This window comes from Rhipicephalus sanguineus, chromosome 1, assembly GCF_013339695.2.
Source record: "Rhipicephalus sanguineus isolate Rsan-2018 chromosome 1, BIME_Rsan_1.4, whole genome shotgun sequence".
Classification (NCBI taxonomy): domain Eukaryota; kingdom Metazoa; phylum Arthropoda; class Arachnida; order Ixodida; family Ixodidae; genus Rhipicephalus; species Rhipicephalus sanguineus.
In genome coordinates, this window is record NC_051176.1 from 51,980,472 (window position 1) to 51,996,725 (window position 16,254).

Sequence of the window (16,254 nt, forward strand, 5' to 3'; positions counted from 1 at the left end):
TTTGTATCGGAAACTTAGAGGCAGTCGCTTTTCTACACAGTTGCACTTGGAAGAATTCTTCCAGCATGTCTGTGCCCCGAGATATCCCGCTGCAAAGTTTAATTGCGGTTTTGCATGATTACGCATGCAAGACGGTGAGGATCGGCGCAATGTTCCTCTCTCATGTGACGAGCAGTCATTGCTTGCTATCGCCAGCCGGTAGCAAAAGTATAGCGTTATCATCTCTGCCTATGCCTTCGACCAGTTGTCATATTAAACGCCGCACGCAACTGCCGCGGCACATCGGGGAGGAGCTTTGCACCAGTGCTCACTGTATTGCATGCGTAATCATGCAAAGCGCAATTAAACTTTGCAGCTGGATATCTCGGGACACAGACATGCTAGAAGAATTCTTCCAAGTGTACTTTTTGAAATACGTATAAACAGCTGAAAGGACGAAAGAAACTGGTTGGTATAGCACTATTTCCGTATATCACACCACTGCTAGTATATACAGTCCATAGGGCCGAATAACTTTTAGTTTTATTTATTGTTTGCTGCGTTTCTTGCTTGCTTTTAATTCTATTTTTTTTACTCACTACCCCCTGTAATGTCTTTGGCCTTGAGGGTAAATAAAAATGAAATGAAATAAGTCTTTTGTGGCATAGTTTACAGTTAATTTCTTCACATATTATGCGAAAAGTCAAATTATCAAGAGATTCCGGCTGTAAGCACGCCATGCTCTATAAGAGAAGATATCGTGCCGCGCTACAGTTTATTGAACTGCTTGCGCTAGCCGCAGCGGAGCACGAAACCTGACTTGCGAATTGTGAAAGCGTCGGCAGTCGTAGTTCTCAGACTTCCACCACTGGAGCAAACTTCGGACGTCTCTGCGGACTTCTGCAGAATGAACATAGTTGTCCAGCTCGTCGCTTCGTTTCTCTTGTTTCCGACCGTCGTGCCACTCTTCAATATGATCTATAAATCTCCTCGTTGAGGGCTTCTCCTTGCAGGTTTCAGCACTGTATGTAATGCACGGTTTGTCTTCTTTTTATTTAGCTTTTTAATTTATTTGTCTTCTTTTTAAATAAGCCCGTCTTCCTTTTTATTTTTATTGTTGGACTTCGCTTCGATAAAATCAGCGCAATACTGCTGTGTTTTTGTCAATGACTGTACGAAATTCGAAATAACTGCTCCGGAAAAATATTACGTTCCTCATAATGCCTTAGACACCGCCTTGACTACCAGCGTCGTCAGCCACCAATATGTAAGCCACGGGCGACGACCGCGCTGCTTTTGTTAAAGGTGAAGAACAATTTTGTGCCGAATCGAAAGTAAGCACCTAATGGGCTGTAGCGTGTGCTTGACGCAAATAAATATACTTTTGCTCCAAGAAATGCTTGCAACGTGACCACCGTGTAACAATTCATGCATTGTAGGTTCTCATCCAAAAACGGGTCGCGTTTGACACAAGAAAGCCATGGCATCGCAAAATTCACATTCCTGTTTAGTACGCAAAGCCAAATGGGGGATTCCACGAGAGATCGAACATGCCTGTTCGGTCGCCATTTTTGCTTTGCCTGGGTTTTTTATATGTTATGTGATCACATTCAAAGTGCACGGAACCGAAATTTTTATGTCCAAGAAACATCCCCAGCGCGCCAAAAAAATATTTGAAGGTGGCGGTGCGGGCGTCCTCTTTTTGCTCACTGCAATGTTTTCGGATTTCACGGCTGAATTTAACGCGAACTATAAATGATGTGTTGAAATTTTTTGCTGGTTTTAATACGCATTACTGTGAATTACATCCATGCTTTTTTATGCCGTCCTCAAAAGGAAGAAAATGTGAAAAAATGGCAAACACGGCCGAAATCAAAAAAGTATGCTAATGTTTGAGGCGCCTTGGCGCCTTTTCTATTTCACACAGAAACTTCGAAACAATGTCAGCTACAGAAAGGATCCTTTGAAACATTTATACGGAAGGTCATTTTCCTACGGGCAGCACAGAAAAAAAGAAAAAAATTGTTAAAGAAGCGAGTTTTTTCAAAAAAAGCTGACTTTCAAAAAATAAAATAAAAAAAACTCCGGTCTCAATCTTGACGAGAATTTTTTATGGAAGAGCGCTTATGTCACTGAAAAGACAATTTTAATATCATATGTCCTCATTTGCTTTGTTCACGAGATATAACGGGCCGAAATGACTCTTGCTGTGTGTGCTCACTTCAGTGCGATTGATGGTTGTTATCAGCTTGCATTGTGCTAAAATCTACAGTATTAATTATTTTGCTGCAGCAAAACATTGCTATTGTGGCTTTTCGTCAAGAAAAATGTATGCTCAGATTTTATTCGTGCCTAGCGTGTGCGAAAGTGGGCTGCCGCTACCCTTTAAAGGGCTAAAGTGTACACAGTTTGCAGCCTACAACCTCGCCTACGAGCATGAGAGGAAAGGTGGGCGCACTTGTTCAAGATATCAATCGCTTCTTCTTCCTGAAGAAATGCCTCGTCTAAATCATCGTGGTTCTCATAGATGTAGACAGGTTTTCCTTGAGGCGCGTAAAGCAATGCTAGCAGACAGGGGCGTAGCCAGAAATGTTTTTTCGGGGGGGGGGGGGGGGGTCAACCATACTTTATGTCTGTTCGTGCGTACGTTTGTATGTGTGCGTGCATATATACGCATGCAAAACTGAAAATTTTCGGGGGGGGGGGGGTTGAGCTCCCCCCCCCCCTCCTTGGCTACGCCCCTGCTTGCAGACCTGGCAGGTGTCACGAAGATCCTCAGCCTACGGCAGTAGCTTCTGGAGGTAGGCAACAACAAAAGCAGCAACGAAGAAAAAAATTTATGCAACGAAAATGTTTTTTCCCAGCAATTTTCATTCTGTAAACGCGTAAATAATCGGCACATAATACTCGGACGTAGCCATGGTTTGCGCGCATCGCGTGTAGTGAACAGCTAGACCAAGTCGAAACTGAACGGCGCCGCACACATTCTCTCACTTCTGCGCTGCTGTCATGAATGAGTTTCCAGAACTGCTCAGGGTTTCACATTTTATGACCAAGGGTGTCTAAGCGCTTTGGGCTGTGATAATTAATTTGTAGGCCACACTCGTTATCAAAATTAAGGATAATTTCACTCTGGCGCCATCAGTGACCTCTGCTGTTCTCGACGTGGGAAAGCACATTAGTAAAGTGCAGGCAAAACATCATCAATTGGGCAGCTTCGGCCACTTGCAGGTTAATCATGCCGCACCGCACGTTTCCTGGCTGCTGAAACGCTGAGGTAAAGGTCGAGATGATACAGGAAGACGTTATCTGCGGCGCCGAAAACATGCGGCAGCGGGAAGCAAAATAAACGGCTCGGAAATGACTGAGCTAACTTTTTACAGATGTTTAGGCACAGTGTGCGTCGAATGGGGAAGATGGTTAGAGCGTAGAATCCACGTAATGGAAGGAAAGCAAGCAGGCAGTGAAAAAGCGACTGCATAATAGCGCGCCTGCTGATTGTGGCATTTATTTACGGATTAAGCTGGCCTGTCGCTGCATACAGATGCTTTGTTTGGTGTGCAAGGCGAGTTTTGACAAAGACACCTAAACCATGTGCTCGCGGTGTCTCGCGTGTTCCTGATTAGCGAATGATGGCGGGGTAAGTTGAGGTTGTAAGCTGCAAACTGAGTACGCGTTAGCCCTTTACAGAGCGGCAGCAGCCCACCGCCGCACACGCTTTACACGAATAAAATCTGAGAATACATTTTTGTTGACGGAAAGCCACCAGAACATGGTTTTGATGCAGCAAAATAATTAAAACTGCAGATTTACGCAAAATGCAAGCTGTTAACAACCATCAATCACACCGAGTGAGCACACACAGCAAGAGTAATTTCGGCCCGTTATATCTCGTGAACAAGGCAAATGAGGACGCACGATATTTAAACTGTGTTTTCACTGACATAAGCGCTCTTCGATAAAAAATTGTCGTCAAAATTGAGAACGGAGTTTCTTTAATTTTTTTTGAAAACCAGCTTTTTTGAAAAAGCTCGCTTCTTTAAGTATTTTTTTCTTCTTTTTTGCTGCCCTTAGGAAAGTGATCTTCCGTGTAAATGTTTCAAAGGCTCTTTTCTATAGTTGACATTGTTTTGAAGTTTCTGTGCGAAAAAGGAAAGGCACCAAGGCGCCTCCAACATTAGCATACTTTCTTTAATTCGGCCGTGTTTTCCATTTTTTCACATTTTCTTCCTTTTGAAGGCGGCATAAAAAAAGCATAGATGTAGTTCACAGTAATTCGTATTGAAACCAGAAAAAAATTTTTTGACACATCATTTATAGTTCGCGTTAAATTCGGCCGTGCAATCCGAAAACATTGCAGTGAGCAAAGACAGGACGCCCGAGCCGCCATCTTCAAATATTTTTTTGGCGCGCTGGGAGCGTTTCTTGGAAATAAAGTTTTCGGTTCCGTGCACTTTGAATGTTCCAACATAACATATAAAAAACTCAGGCAAAACAAGAATATCGACCGGACAGGCATGTTCGATCTCTCGTGGAATCACCCATATAAAGCATGGCGCTAGCGGTTTCTACGTTTTCTGGGAAGCAACTCAACATCTTTTGAGCAGCATGCAGCCGCACCCTTTCTCATATGATTAGAAGCAGACGCGCAAGAGGTATATGCACTCGCGCGCCTCATTCGGTATTTTAGCCAGATAACATTACACATTAGCGCAAGTTTGTCTGCGGTACATTTTTAATAGATATCTGTTAACGCGACAGCGTTAAAGAATTTGTTTTGCCGAAATTCCGCTGTCGGTGTCAGTGGTGTCGGCAGCGGTGTCTTTTGCTAGCGAAAAAGCAGCGTTGTCTGTGAGCGAAAATTCGAGATAGATGCAAATAATGTTATGAGCAGGAGGGCGTCCGCACTTTGGCTTTCTTTGCAGCATGGTTTAGGCGGAACCGGGAAGCGAAGGCAGGCTAGCGATTGGGAAGGCGATACGAACACGGCCCGATTGCGCTATCGCGTTCTACTCTTGTTGCCGCCGCCTCCGAGAGAGAGTGGTGCGCGGTGTGGTCGCACCATCTATTGGAGGCGTTGCGATTGCGCGCCGTGGTTTTCCGCCGGTCCCGAGAGATGGTGCGATCACGCCGCGCGCATGTTCCCTTATAAACACGTAGTGGGAGCGTCTCTAGTTACCCATTGCAAGTTAACAAAGGGCACATACATTTGTGCACGCATTCTCTTACGCACACATAAAGGGTTCATCGATACTCCGAAAAAAATGTCACGCGCGTAGACGTTCCCTCACGCCACCGGGCTGTTCACACGCTTGTGATGGATTTCTGTGCATTCGCAATGGCTTTGACTGCAGTGACTCAAAGTGTCAGTGCAGTGTGTGTGCGCGCGTTCTTTCTGCGTACGAAGGCAGAGAAAACAAAGGCGCAGGGCACTGTCGACATTTTGCCGAAAAGTGCCCCAGCGCAAAATATTTGCTCGAAATTTGGACACACAATACACTGTTGTCATAAAGGTGCTGTTGAAGAGGACGGAAACCTTTACGTTCACTACAGGTGAGTGTTGGCGGGAACGCGTTACAAGTAACGGCGTTGCCGGTAACGCATTACTTTCTTCAGTAACTTAGTAACGTACTCGTTACTATTTCGGAACTGTAACGGGTAAGGTATTTACGTTACCATTTTTCGATAACGCGAGGTCTGACGTTACTCGTTACTTTTTATTCCAATGATCTCAAGAACGTTACACAAATTTTTTTCGTCTTGTAGAAGCTACTTTCCCAGAGCTCTCCCCGATATTTGCGAAGTCAAACCAGCACGAAAGACGAGACGAAAGACACATGTACAAACAGGACTAGTGCTGATGTCGCAAATGTCGCTCCAACTTGCCCAGACAAAAGCTCTCCCCAATGTTATTTCATTTTCATTTCATTTATTATTACCCTCAAGGTTAAAGGCATTACAGAGGGGAGTGAGTAAACGAAACAAGTAAAAGCAAACAAGAAACGCAGCAAACAGTAAGTAAAAATACGAGTTCTTCGGCTTCTATTTATACAGTGTTAGCTAATGCTGTTTTAAACAGTTGATGGTCTTCAATGGCGGCGATGCTTCCGGGAAGGCGGTTCCAATCCTGTGATATGCACGGAATAAAACTATGATAACAGTCATCAGTATGACAGGAAATCATTCCAACTTTGTGGGAGTGATCAATGCGAACGGAGTGATTTGTGGGAGGGATCAATTTCATCGCTGTGGTGGACTGTTGTCGGCCCGCCAACCGTTGACAAAGCGACCACGCGCGGGGTCCTTTGTTGCGCGGGGAAAATTGCAATGGGGAGCGAATTCCCGAAATTTCTTAAATGGATCCACTAGTTTCGGCTACCTTGCTGTCGAGGTTCAAGTTGTCGTTGATCGTCGACGAATCGAAACGTAATGCGGTCCTCGTAACCGCCAAAAGCGAGCTGTCGAGATTTTCTTGGTTGCGGAGATAAAGACTCTCTGAGCTGCAGCACAACGATGACTTCTTCGGAAATGCATTCTCAACATCATCGCTAAGTGTAGATGAACGACTGTCTCGGTGCCTTTGGTGCCTCATTACATTGCGCTGAATGGGTTCAAGGAAAACCCACGCGTGCACTATATAGCTATTTCTGAAAATGGATACAGGAGCGCCACAAAGCGTGTCCGTCGAGGGCCTATTTAGAGTAGGTGCGGGGGTATTCACCAAGAAACGAGGCAAGCTGTCCGACGACAGCTTTTAAATGCAACTGCTTCTTATATTCAGAAAGTTGCAGTTATTGCTACTTGAATTCACCCATGATCTTCATTCTAATATGGATGGCAACTCACAGACAGACTGCATATATGTCGATTTTTCTAAAGCATTCGATCGTGTCGCGCATTGTCGTTTAATTACCAAACTGTCTTCCCTTAATCTTGATTCTCTAACTATATCTTGGCTCCGGAACTTTCTATCGTCATGCAAGCAGTTTACATGGGTCAGTAACACCTCATCTCCATTATCTGACGTTGCTTCTGGAGTTCCTCAGGGCAGCGTACTGGGTCCTTTATTATTTCTCATCTACATTAATGACAGTCCATCTCATATCACATCAAACATCCGTTTGTTCGCCGATGATTGCATCATATACCGCAAAATTATAAGTCCAGCAGATCATCTGGCACTACAACAGGATCTCGACCTAATCACATTCTGGTGCTCAAAGGGGCAGATAACGGTCAACACTGTGAAATGCAAACTAATGACATTCAGCCGAAAGCAGTCAAACTCGACTTACACATATTCTCTCAACAATACACCTATATTAGCAACGGACCACTATAAGTACCTTGGCATTACCTTCCCTTCTAACCTATCCTGGTCAACGCACATTGAAAAAATTACTGCCACAGCATCGCGCACACTCGTATACCTGAAACGTAATCTTCATATGGCGCCATCCATAACACGCAAACTAGCCTATCAAACATTTGTCCGCCCACAACTCGAATACGCATCATCCATCTGGTCACCTCACCAAGCCTATCTCATCGACTTACTAGAATCTGTGCAAAACCGCGCTGCACGTTTCATTACGCGTGACTACAATCGCTATTCCAGTGTAACTAACATGAAGGCTTCGTTATCACTACCATCCCTGGAATTGCGCAGGAAGATTGCCACTCTATGTTTATTCCATAAAGTCATCTACAGCAAGCATGTAAATACAGTGTCACTATCAAAGCCCCATCGCACATCTCGCAGGCTTCATAATCAGCATAGTTTCGTTCGTCATTTCGGCCGCACCCAAGCGTCTAACGCATCCGCACTAGCACGTGCCATAGTTCATTGGAATAACCTCCCTGACGATGTAGTGTGCATTCGTGATCACGTGCCGTTTAGAAATAAAATACTAACAATTTATGAATGTGTTTCCTAAGCATACCTTTTATATTCATGTTTATTCATTGTGCATTGACATCTCGACCCGTTCAAACATGTATAACACATGTTAGTGTCATATTATTACAGTGTATGTTATGTCACATTTTAGCAATTGTATAATACCTGACTTTTGAATTATTTTCGTTTGTTTTGTGTTTTTGACAAATAACAATTGTATAGTCCCCCTCACATAATGCTCCTACTTGGAGCCTGTGAGGTATTTGTAAATAAATAAATGAATACATAAGGAAGTTGTTCGTGCAATACTTTGGCACTGCTTCTAAACTTCGTTTCCAAAATTACTCTTGCGTCTTGCTATCTGCAGCTGCGATTAGCTTTCTGGCTGTTGAATTCCTGAGGAAGCGAGTCTGACCCTGAACAGCTTCACATACACACTCGCAATTTTTGCCGCAATTATGCAGGTTACACTGAAAAAAAATTGCGCGAATACTTTTTACCCGGATTTATACGATTTAAGCAATTTTTATTGCTACAAGTTTGCGCATTAATTTCGTTAGCAGAAGCACGCCCGCTATAATAACTGCAAGTTTGTTCAGTGGTGTTATCTTTGCGGAGAGCGCTGATGGTGACATCAATCGTCTTATATTTAATGTCACACTGAGAAAAACGGCCTTACCATGTGACGCAGAGTTAGCAGCCATCCAATATAACTGTGCAGGCAACTTCAGGCCACTATATACAGTATAGCCAAGGAACGGCACATTTGTGCAAATTATTTTCGTTAAACCAGTACTTTGAGCTTTATAAAATTGTTATTGTGGGTTCCTGCAGCGAAGATGCAATGATTAAAATTTCTCATGATAGAGTAACGGCAGAAGTAACGTCCGTTACTTTTTTTCGGTAACGGTAACGGTAGCGGTAACGCGTTCTTTTTTTGCTAGCGTAACGAGTAACGTATTTAGTTCCTTTTTTTAGGTAACGCATACAACACTGCTATAGGTATGTCGTGTGTGTGTGTGCGTGTGTACGTGTGTGTGTGTGTGTGCGTGTGTGTGCGTGTGTGTGCGTGTGCATGCGTTCGTGCGGATATCGCTATTGCGTTCAGGCTCTTAAAGGCGAAGCTTAAGGGTCCCCCAATTTTTGCTCCTTATTGCGCCAATTTTGTACGGTTCTGGCATGTGCATTTTTGATCGCCATCGAACCACATCGGTGTCAAAAATTTTACACGATTTATTTCGATCTGCACTTCGCAGAAAGGGGTCAATCGCGATCGAAAGATGCAGTCGCGGTAGGGCTTTGATTGCGACAGTAAATGCACCGTGCATGTGCCAGCCAGACCTATCACTTTGCCAATTTGAATGCACTAGCATGCTGCAAGGAGTCGCTTACAATGAATTAGATAGCAATCTTATGTTTTAGTGAGAATACCAGTGTCCAGCACTTACATGTTCAGTGACAAGAAGTATGACAATCAGCGGCTCCTGTTAGAAAGGGAATCAGTGTTGGAAGCTGTCCGTGTTGTCGCCTGCAGCATAAAGCAACATAAAGAAGCCACAGTGGATGGGCTCATTCTACATACATCTTCTACAAGCAAGGAACCCCGTGAGCTGGAAATAACATTAAAGAAAAGTCAGGTGACAGCGGTATCACGCCTTTGTAATGAAGAGCAACAATTAGAGTGAAGGATCAGGCTTGGTTCCTTCGCGTACGCACCGCGCGCTGGCACGGAGCAGTAAAGTACCATGGCACCGGTAATTTTTGCTGCACTTTCCAAGATTGTGTAGTCTCTACAGGTGTCCGCGCACATGAAGCGAGAGCAAAACAACGCTCTTGCAAGATAAAACGCCAGAAATCGCGGTTAAAAGCAACGCATTCAAACGTCCACTTCCCTTCGCCGCAGCAACGTGAGATCAGGTGATCCAACCATGCACGTCACAACGACTGCAGCGCCCGCGCCTCCAATGGCGCGTCATATGCAACCACAGCCCTGCTAAAGCGTGGCCTCCGCGACTCGCTCCGGTAAAGCGCGTAGCCGGAGTTAGTCCCAGAGGACATGGCGGAAGAAACGCGAGGAGCTTCTTCACATTACACTCGGCTGTTTTTCTTTATGGCAGATACTGTAATTCAGCTGCGTAACTTGTAGCGTCTCTATGTTACGTCAGCCTCGTGTAGATAGCACTATCGCAGTTAGTTCGGAGCAGTGAGTAGCGGGAACATTTTATCGGATTTCAGCGAGGCTCCACCAAAGGTACCAAAAATGACGTAGTTCCGGTTAGTTCGTTTCCACGCCCACACTTTCCGCGCGTTCGCGTGGGCGGAGCAATGCAAACATTTCTTTCGTGTATTTTAGAACTCCTGCTGCGACAACCGCGGAAAAAAATTGCGACGTCGGTGACAATAATGTCGGTCCTTGTTAACCAAGGACAGTTGGTGTTAACCATAAGGTTTTACCGCATTCTAAAACCACTTCAGCTTCCCTTAAAGCAATGTGTTCGCATGTACACACTTGTCCACTAAAACTTGGAGCACGCTTGACCTTCCCCTTCAAGAGTAGAACGCGATCGCCTTCTCAATTGCCAACCTGGCTTCGGTTCGCGGTGCATCTCTCAACCACTCCGTAAGGAAACGAATGACTGTGCTCGTAACATTGGCCGTTTAAAACTATCCTAGAATGCCTACTGCAAGTACAGTTGTTAAGTGCCCACTGCGCCATAATTCTTCCTTTTGCGAATCAGCGAAGGGCCCACTGCGCGTCCGTAAGGCAACACGCGAACCTACACAGCTGCTCACTTTGTTCATGCTTTTGCAGCTGATGATGATTAAATATGTCTGAGCGCCTTGAATGGGTGGCCCTTTTAAACACCCACTCTTTGCGCAATTCACATGTTGTGACACCTGGTGCGATTTTATACGCTTCGAGCAAGCAATATTACATGCGTTAAGGAGACTCCTTCCACAATATGATAATCATATACTATTTTTTCCCCAAGTAGCTTCAAGCAATAGCGGGCTCTGTGGCACAACACCTGGTCACCACGCAGAGGGCCTGGGTTCGGATCTCACTCGAACCGAAGATTTTTTATTATTTATTTTATTAGCATCTTTCTCGATTTTTCGGTCACGGACAAGATGATTTTTCGCTCCCAACCAACTACGCCGACACCGATGCCGACATAGACGCCGACACCGGAATTTCAGCTAAAGGAGCTCTTTAACGCTATCGCGTTAATAAAGACCACATCGGAGTGCGTGGCAGCCGCTCAGCACCACCGCCGTCCAGCGGCTGCAACGAGTTCCACGCAGGCGCAGTGAGCGCTGTGAATTGCGCTCTTTCGTCGCGTGAACGGTTCGCTTCACGCCGATTCGAAGCGTGGTAGCACACGGTAGCGGATGGCGAAAGAGAGCTATTCACAGCGCGCACTGCGCGTGCGCGAAACTCGTTGTCATTGCCATCTGGTAGTGGCGCCGAGCAGCTCCCACGCACTCGGATATGTTCCCTTTAACAGTGGAACGTTGTTTAGATACGCCATAAGGTCGCGAATATAAGAGGCGTAATTTAGGTATGTTAACTGCGGAAGCAATGCAGAACCCCTTGGAAATGTTCCTTTTATTCCTGGTGCTCCGAATTCGGGCTATCTCACTTTGTGTCGTGCTTGATTGAGCGTTTTTTTTATGTGTAAATGAAGAATCTGACTTTGCATAATGCACGTTTATCCAAGGTTATCACTGGAGCAGTCCGAGGGGGTCGAGCTCCTCACCTCGTTCCTGAATTTGACATAGGCATATATACACCACGCGGCCGCGGTGGTCTTGTGGTTATGGTCGACTACTCACCTGAAGGTCCGGGGGTAGAATCCCGGCCGCGGCGGGCGCATTTTAATGGAGGCGAAATGCAGGCCTGTATACTTAGGTGCACTTTAAAGAACACCATATGGTCGAAATTTCCGGCGTCTCTCATAATCGAGTCGTGGTTTTGGGACGTTAAACCCCAACAATTATTGTCGCGTGGCTGTGCCAGTGAAGAATGCAGCAATGAAACCGGTAACGATGAACTATTTCGCGTACCTCTGCCGAGCGAAGGAAGCAACGCTCACAGACAACGATATCGGTGAGCACGATCGTAGACAATCTGATCTTCCGTAAAACGTGTCGCCTCTTAACACACGCGCAATCGTGCATGCTAGATTTATTGCATGTCGTTGCGTAAGTTCCAGGATTAAATTAGCTACACGCGTCGTGCATGAAAGCTGAGCAAAACATTAGAAAGCGCTGCACAAGATTCCTGTACATTTAATCGGGTTTTGCGCTCTCCGAGAGTCTTGAGCGATGAAACCAGGCGACCATGCGAACGGAAAAAAGTACGCGTGGCAACACGGTGGAGCATGTAGAACAAAAAGCATCCACACGCAGCCCGAAGGCTGACCATTGGCGGTGGGGAGAGACATGGAATGTTGGAGACACTGAGACTACAGTGTTACACGAGCAAGTGAATGCCGCCACCAGAACTTATAAAGACTGCTTAGAAGTCCTGGTTGGCTTTTCCGGCATAGCCCGTCTTCCTTGTCTTGCTGCTACTCGCTTTGGGAAGTAGTTCTGGACGAATTTGCGGGATTACGCCACCTTGCGAGATAGTCACGTCAGCGAGCAGTTTGCCTAGTTCTTCGTCGTTTCGGATGGCGAGCTGTAGGTGACGCGGGCTGATCCTCGATTTCTGGTTGTCCCGCGCTGCGTTGCCGGCCAGTTCGATGACCTCGGCGGCGAGATACTCGAGCACGCCCGCCAAGTAAACTGGCGCGCCGGCGCTGACGCGCTCAGCGTAGTTTCCCTTCTTGAGCATGCGGTGTATGCGGCCAACCGGGAATGTCACGCCAGCTCGTGAAGAGCGGGTCTGCTGCTTCTCAGGTTTGCTCGTCTTGCCGCCGCCACTCGAGTTGCGACCAGAAGACATGGCAGTGGCGACGGAATTTCTCAAGGCTGGTGAAGACCTGCAGGGTAATATACAGAGGACGTTCGCCGTTACTAACTAAAGAACGAACAGGTAAAATAGCACTGCACTGTCCCGCGGCAACACAATGTCTCGCGGGGAGGGGGTGCAAAACACCACAGTGCATTCAACGTTGTGCCAGTAACGCAGTACTTCCGAGCACTAGGCCTCAACACTGTGCATATTCGGCAACCGCCCGTAATTCTAGACGCATCGGCAATGTCTGAATGATATTGGGGCACAACGACAGCATAAATGTGGGAACAACGCCAGGACGCGCCTAACGCCGTGAAACCAGCAAGACAACGTACCGCTGTCATGTATTCATATAACCGGCCACGGGCTTTACCGATATGCTAGACTGCACCATTCGCTAAATGAGCCGATGAAACCGGTCAGACACGTAGAACAAATTGAAACTAATACTCAAACGTAAACTTTCCAATATTTCCGACGTTCCTTTGCTATACTGCGACATTTGGATTAATAAGGGCACCCTCATGTACAAGGCTGAGTGGATACGGCCTGCAGACTACGCGCACTACAACAATGTACTGCATTGCTCCTGATCTATGGGCACTGCCGTGAACGCTCTTACCTTTGGGGAGACCCCTTGGAGACCCGAGGACGACAAGTGCTAGGAAATTCCGTGTCTGTGAAGTCTAGCTCACCGCAGTGAAAGGCCGTTGTCATCGTTAGTGGGTGGAGTTTTATGCGACCGATTCCGGTCACGTGCCTTACTTGCGTGCCCACGGCCCACTGTCGCGCAGTGGCGTCAGGCCTCGGACACTTCGACTAGTTTCGGTATTGGAAATAAAGCGTCATGATACAGCGTCAGATCAGTGCTCTGGCACGGCTGCGCAAAAAAAAAAAAAAAAAAAAAACATCACAAGACTCAATCAATCGTAGGCGCGTATTTATCGAATGAGATTAGAGTCGACAGAAAGCCTCTGCACATGTCGCACTTTGGAAAAAGCGAGAAACGGCTATTAAAACTTCCCAGTAACACCCGTTTGACTATACTCGCGCTCCTCGCTCCACTTGACATATTTCTCTGGAGTTACGTTGTGAATTCTAAAAGAAAGTTAGCGCTGTTGCCATTATCGACGTGCCCTTCGTTACCGGCAGCAGTTTGTTTGCGTTTAATAACTACGCAAATTTTAGTAGGATGTGAAGAGCGCCTCTGTCTCCAGTATGAGACATACAAAGCTGAAGTCAAACGGTTTATTAGTATGTTGACTAGCCATTTTGCAAGTCTCTGAGCAAGTGTAGAAAAAAAAAAAAAAGTCAGCGTGGCGTAGTGGTAAAGTATTCGGCTCGGGATCCGCAGGTCGGAGGTTCGATTCCCGGTGGCGGACGTTTTTTTTTTTTTTTTTTTTTGCAGACGGTTTTTCTTTTTTTTTGTACTAGTGCTATCTACATCGCCTTCTATACAATTATTTATGTGTGACGGCTAGGCACGATGGTGCCGACGCTGTAGAGCCGTTTTACGCTCCGTCATTCTCCAGCATCCAGCATACACCACGTGCCACCATCTTCCAGCACCATAATCCACCATAATGGTGGATGGTGGAATCCACCATTCCTCATGGTGGATGAATTTTCAATAGGGATGTTTCTGGTAGCAAGCAAAAATTCACCACCTTTTGCATATGTGGCTTTATCTTTCCAACCTGCGCATCAATAAAGTAAAGTTATGCAATTGTGCGTGGAAATAAAATGTGTTCTTGGCTATTTCGTTTTTTTAACACCCTATATATTTATTTAGACGCTTCATTCGTTGCGCCGACGGGCGGCGCTTTCGCTCTTATCTCTTCTGCTGCCATTCCGTGCGTCTGCTCCTGCTGCTTTCACTGTGTGCACGTGTAGAATTTTTCTAGTATGCCTTGAACGGGAATATTTTGGTGTTTGTGAGTGCGACCGTGCTCAAAATGTCAGAAAAACTACGAAAAGGAAACATGGCGTGCTGCGCTTCTGTGTGGTGCGAAATTTTTCCTCTTCCCAGCGGACAACAGTTAAGCGCACTTTTTATACGGTCGTTACGAAGAAGCAAGCGCTATCTTTCTCAAAAAAGCTACAAGGCAAACCAAAAAATTTTCCGCTGTTGTTTTACAGTGATCTTTCTTGTTTTGTTTGGCACAGCGCATTTTCCTGTAATGTTTAAGCATGTAAAGCTACTTCTCGGCAGTTGCTCGTGAGCCTATTGATGGCAGCTGACGCGCAGACAGCAATTTCGCTTCGGTATCGTCTGTGTTAGCCTTTACTCTTAATTTTTTTTCCACGAGAAGAAAGCTTACAAATAATGTTTGCCGAATGTGCTCAAACGCTTCTTCGACGAACTGCTTTGGCTTTATATCATTCCGGAGCTCAGTTTCTTGGAGTGACATTACCACTTTTGCTGTTCGTTAGCTCGAAAAAAGCCCGCAAAACCATTTGCGTAGCAGTTACCGCTTGCATTCCGTGTTACAAGAAGTTAGAGTTACCTGCGCGACGGCCGAGCTGCGCTTCGCTTTTCAACCAGTGCTTGAACAATTTTTTTGGTCTCTGCTTCGCATTCAATACTTTTTTCGCTTTTACGTGTTGTTTATTGATGTCCATGGTGGTATTTCTTCCATTTTCTAGGTGTGACGTATGGCGGAATGACGCGCGCCAAAAGGGGTGATCTGGTGGAGCTGGCATGGAAGCAAATCTACAACGGCTGCTCGGACTGCTTCACCGAATCTGCTTACACCGGCCCTGCCAGAACGCGGCTGTTGTTGACGGCTGTTCCCGCTGTTGCAGTGGAAGTGATGTCCCTGATCGATGAAGGTAAGAAAACAAGTTTTTAGAGGTTGTGACTACCTTTGCTTCTTTACTTGATTTTCCCACATCTTATTCTCTGATGCATAATTCACGTGCCACATATAGGCATGAGTCCAAGTGTGTCCGGTACACTGGATTTCATGCTACGGTCTTCCTCCGCTACCTCCCTAAACGTGACTTATATCAAGTCTATCTTCAAGGACCCCTCCCGGCCACAAATCACGGCTGATTCGGCTCAAGACCACCCGGGCCAAAACAGCGTCGCCGCAAGTCAGGTATGCACATGGCCAGCTTGTTGCTTTTGGACATCAGGGAAGGGACGCGTATTTTCGCTTTGTGCAGTGGACGAGAAAGCTAGGGGAGAGGTGAGAGGGTAGGGGGAGAGGGGGAGAAGGATTGGAGAACCAAAATAAAGGGAACGGTGCAATAGTGAACAGCTTTCTTTTTTTCGCGTCGTCTGCTACCGCACCGCGTGACATTACGCCGCGAAAGTTGTTCCGCGTGTGCCAGGGCATTGCGTGCTTTTCGGTTTTTTAACAGCGGCACTGGTTAAGCTCGCATAATCCTCGTTAGTCGCGGACAAAAA

At 46.1% G+C, this 16,254-nt stretch overlaps 1 protein-coding gene across 1 annotated transcript; it reads right to left on the minus strand.

Moving 5' to 3' along the window:
* Positions 1-12,401: 12,401 nt before the first annotated feature.
* LOC119391378 (histone H2A-beta, sperm) lies at positions 12,402-12,861 on the minus strand. Its single transcript, XM_037659064.2, has one exon. It carries the CDS (start codon positions 12,828-12,830, stop codon positions 12,402-12,404), a length of 429 nt encoding a protein of 142 aa, XP_037514992.1. The 5' UTR covers positions 12,831-12,861.
* Positions 12,862-16,254: the final 3,393 nt, after the last annotated feature.

Excerpts from the sequence above, each read along its gene's own strand:
- LOC119391378 (XM_037659064.2), bottom strand. The coding sequence starts at position 12,830 with ATGTCTTCTGGTCGCAACTCGAGTGGCGGCGGCAAGACGAGCAAACCT.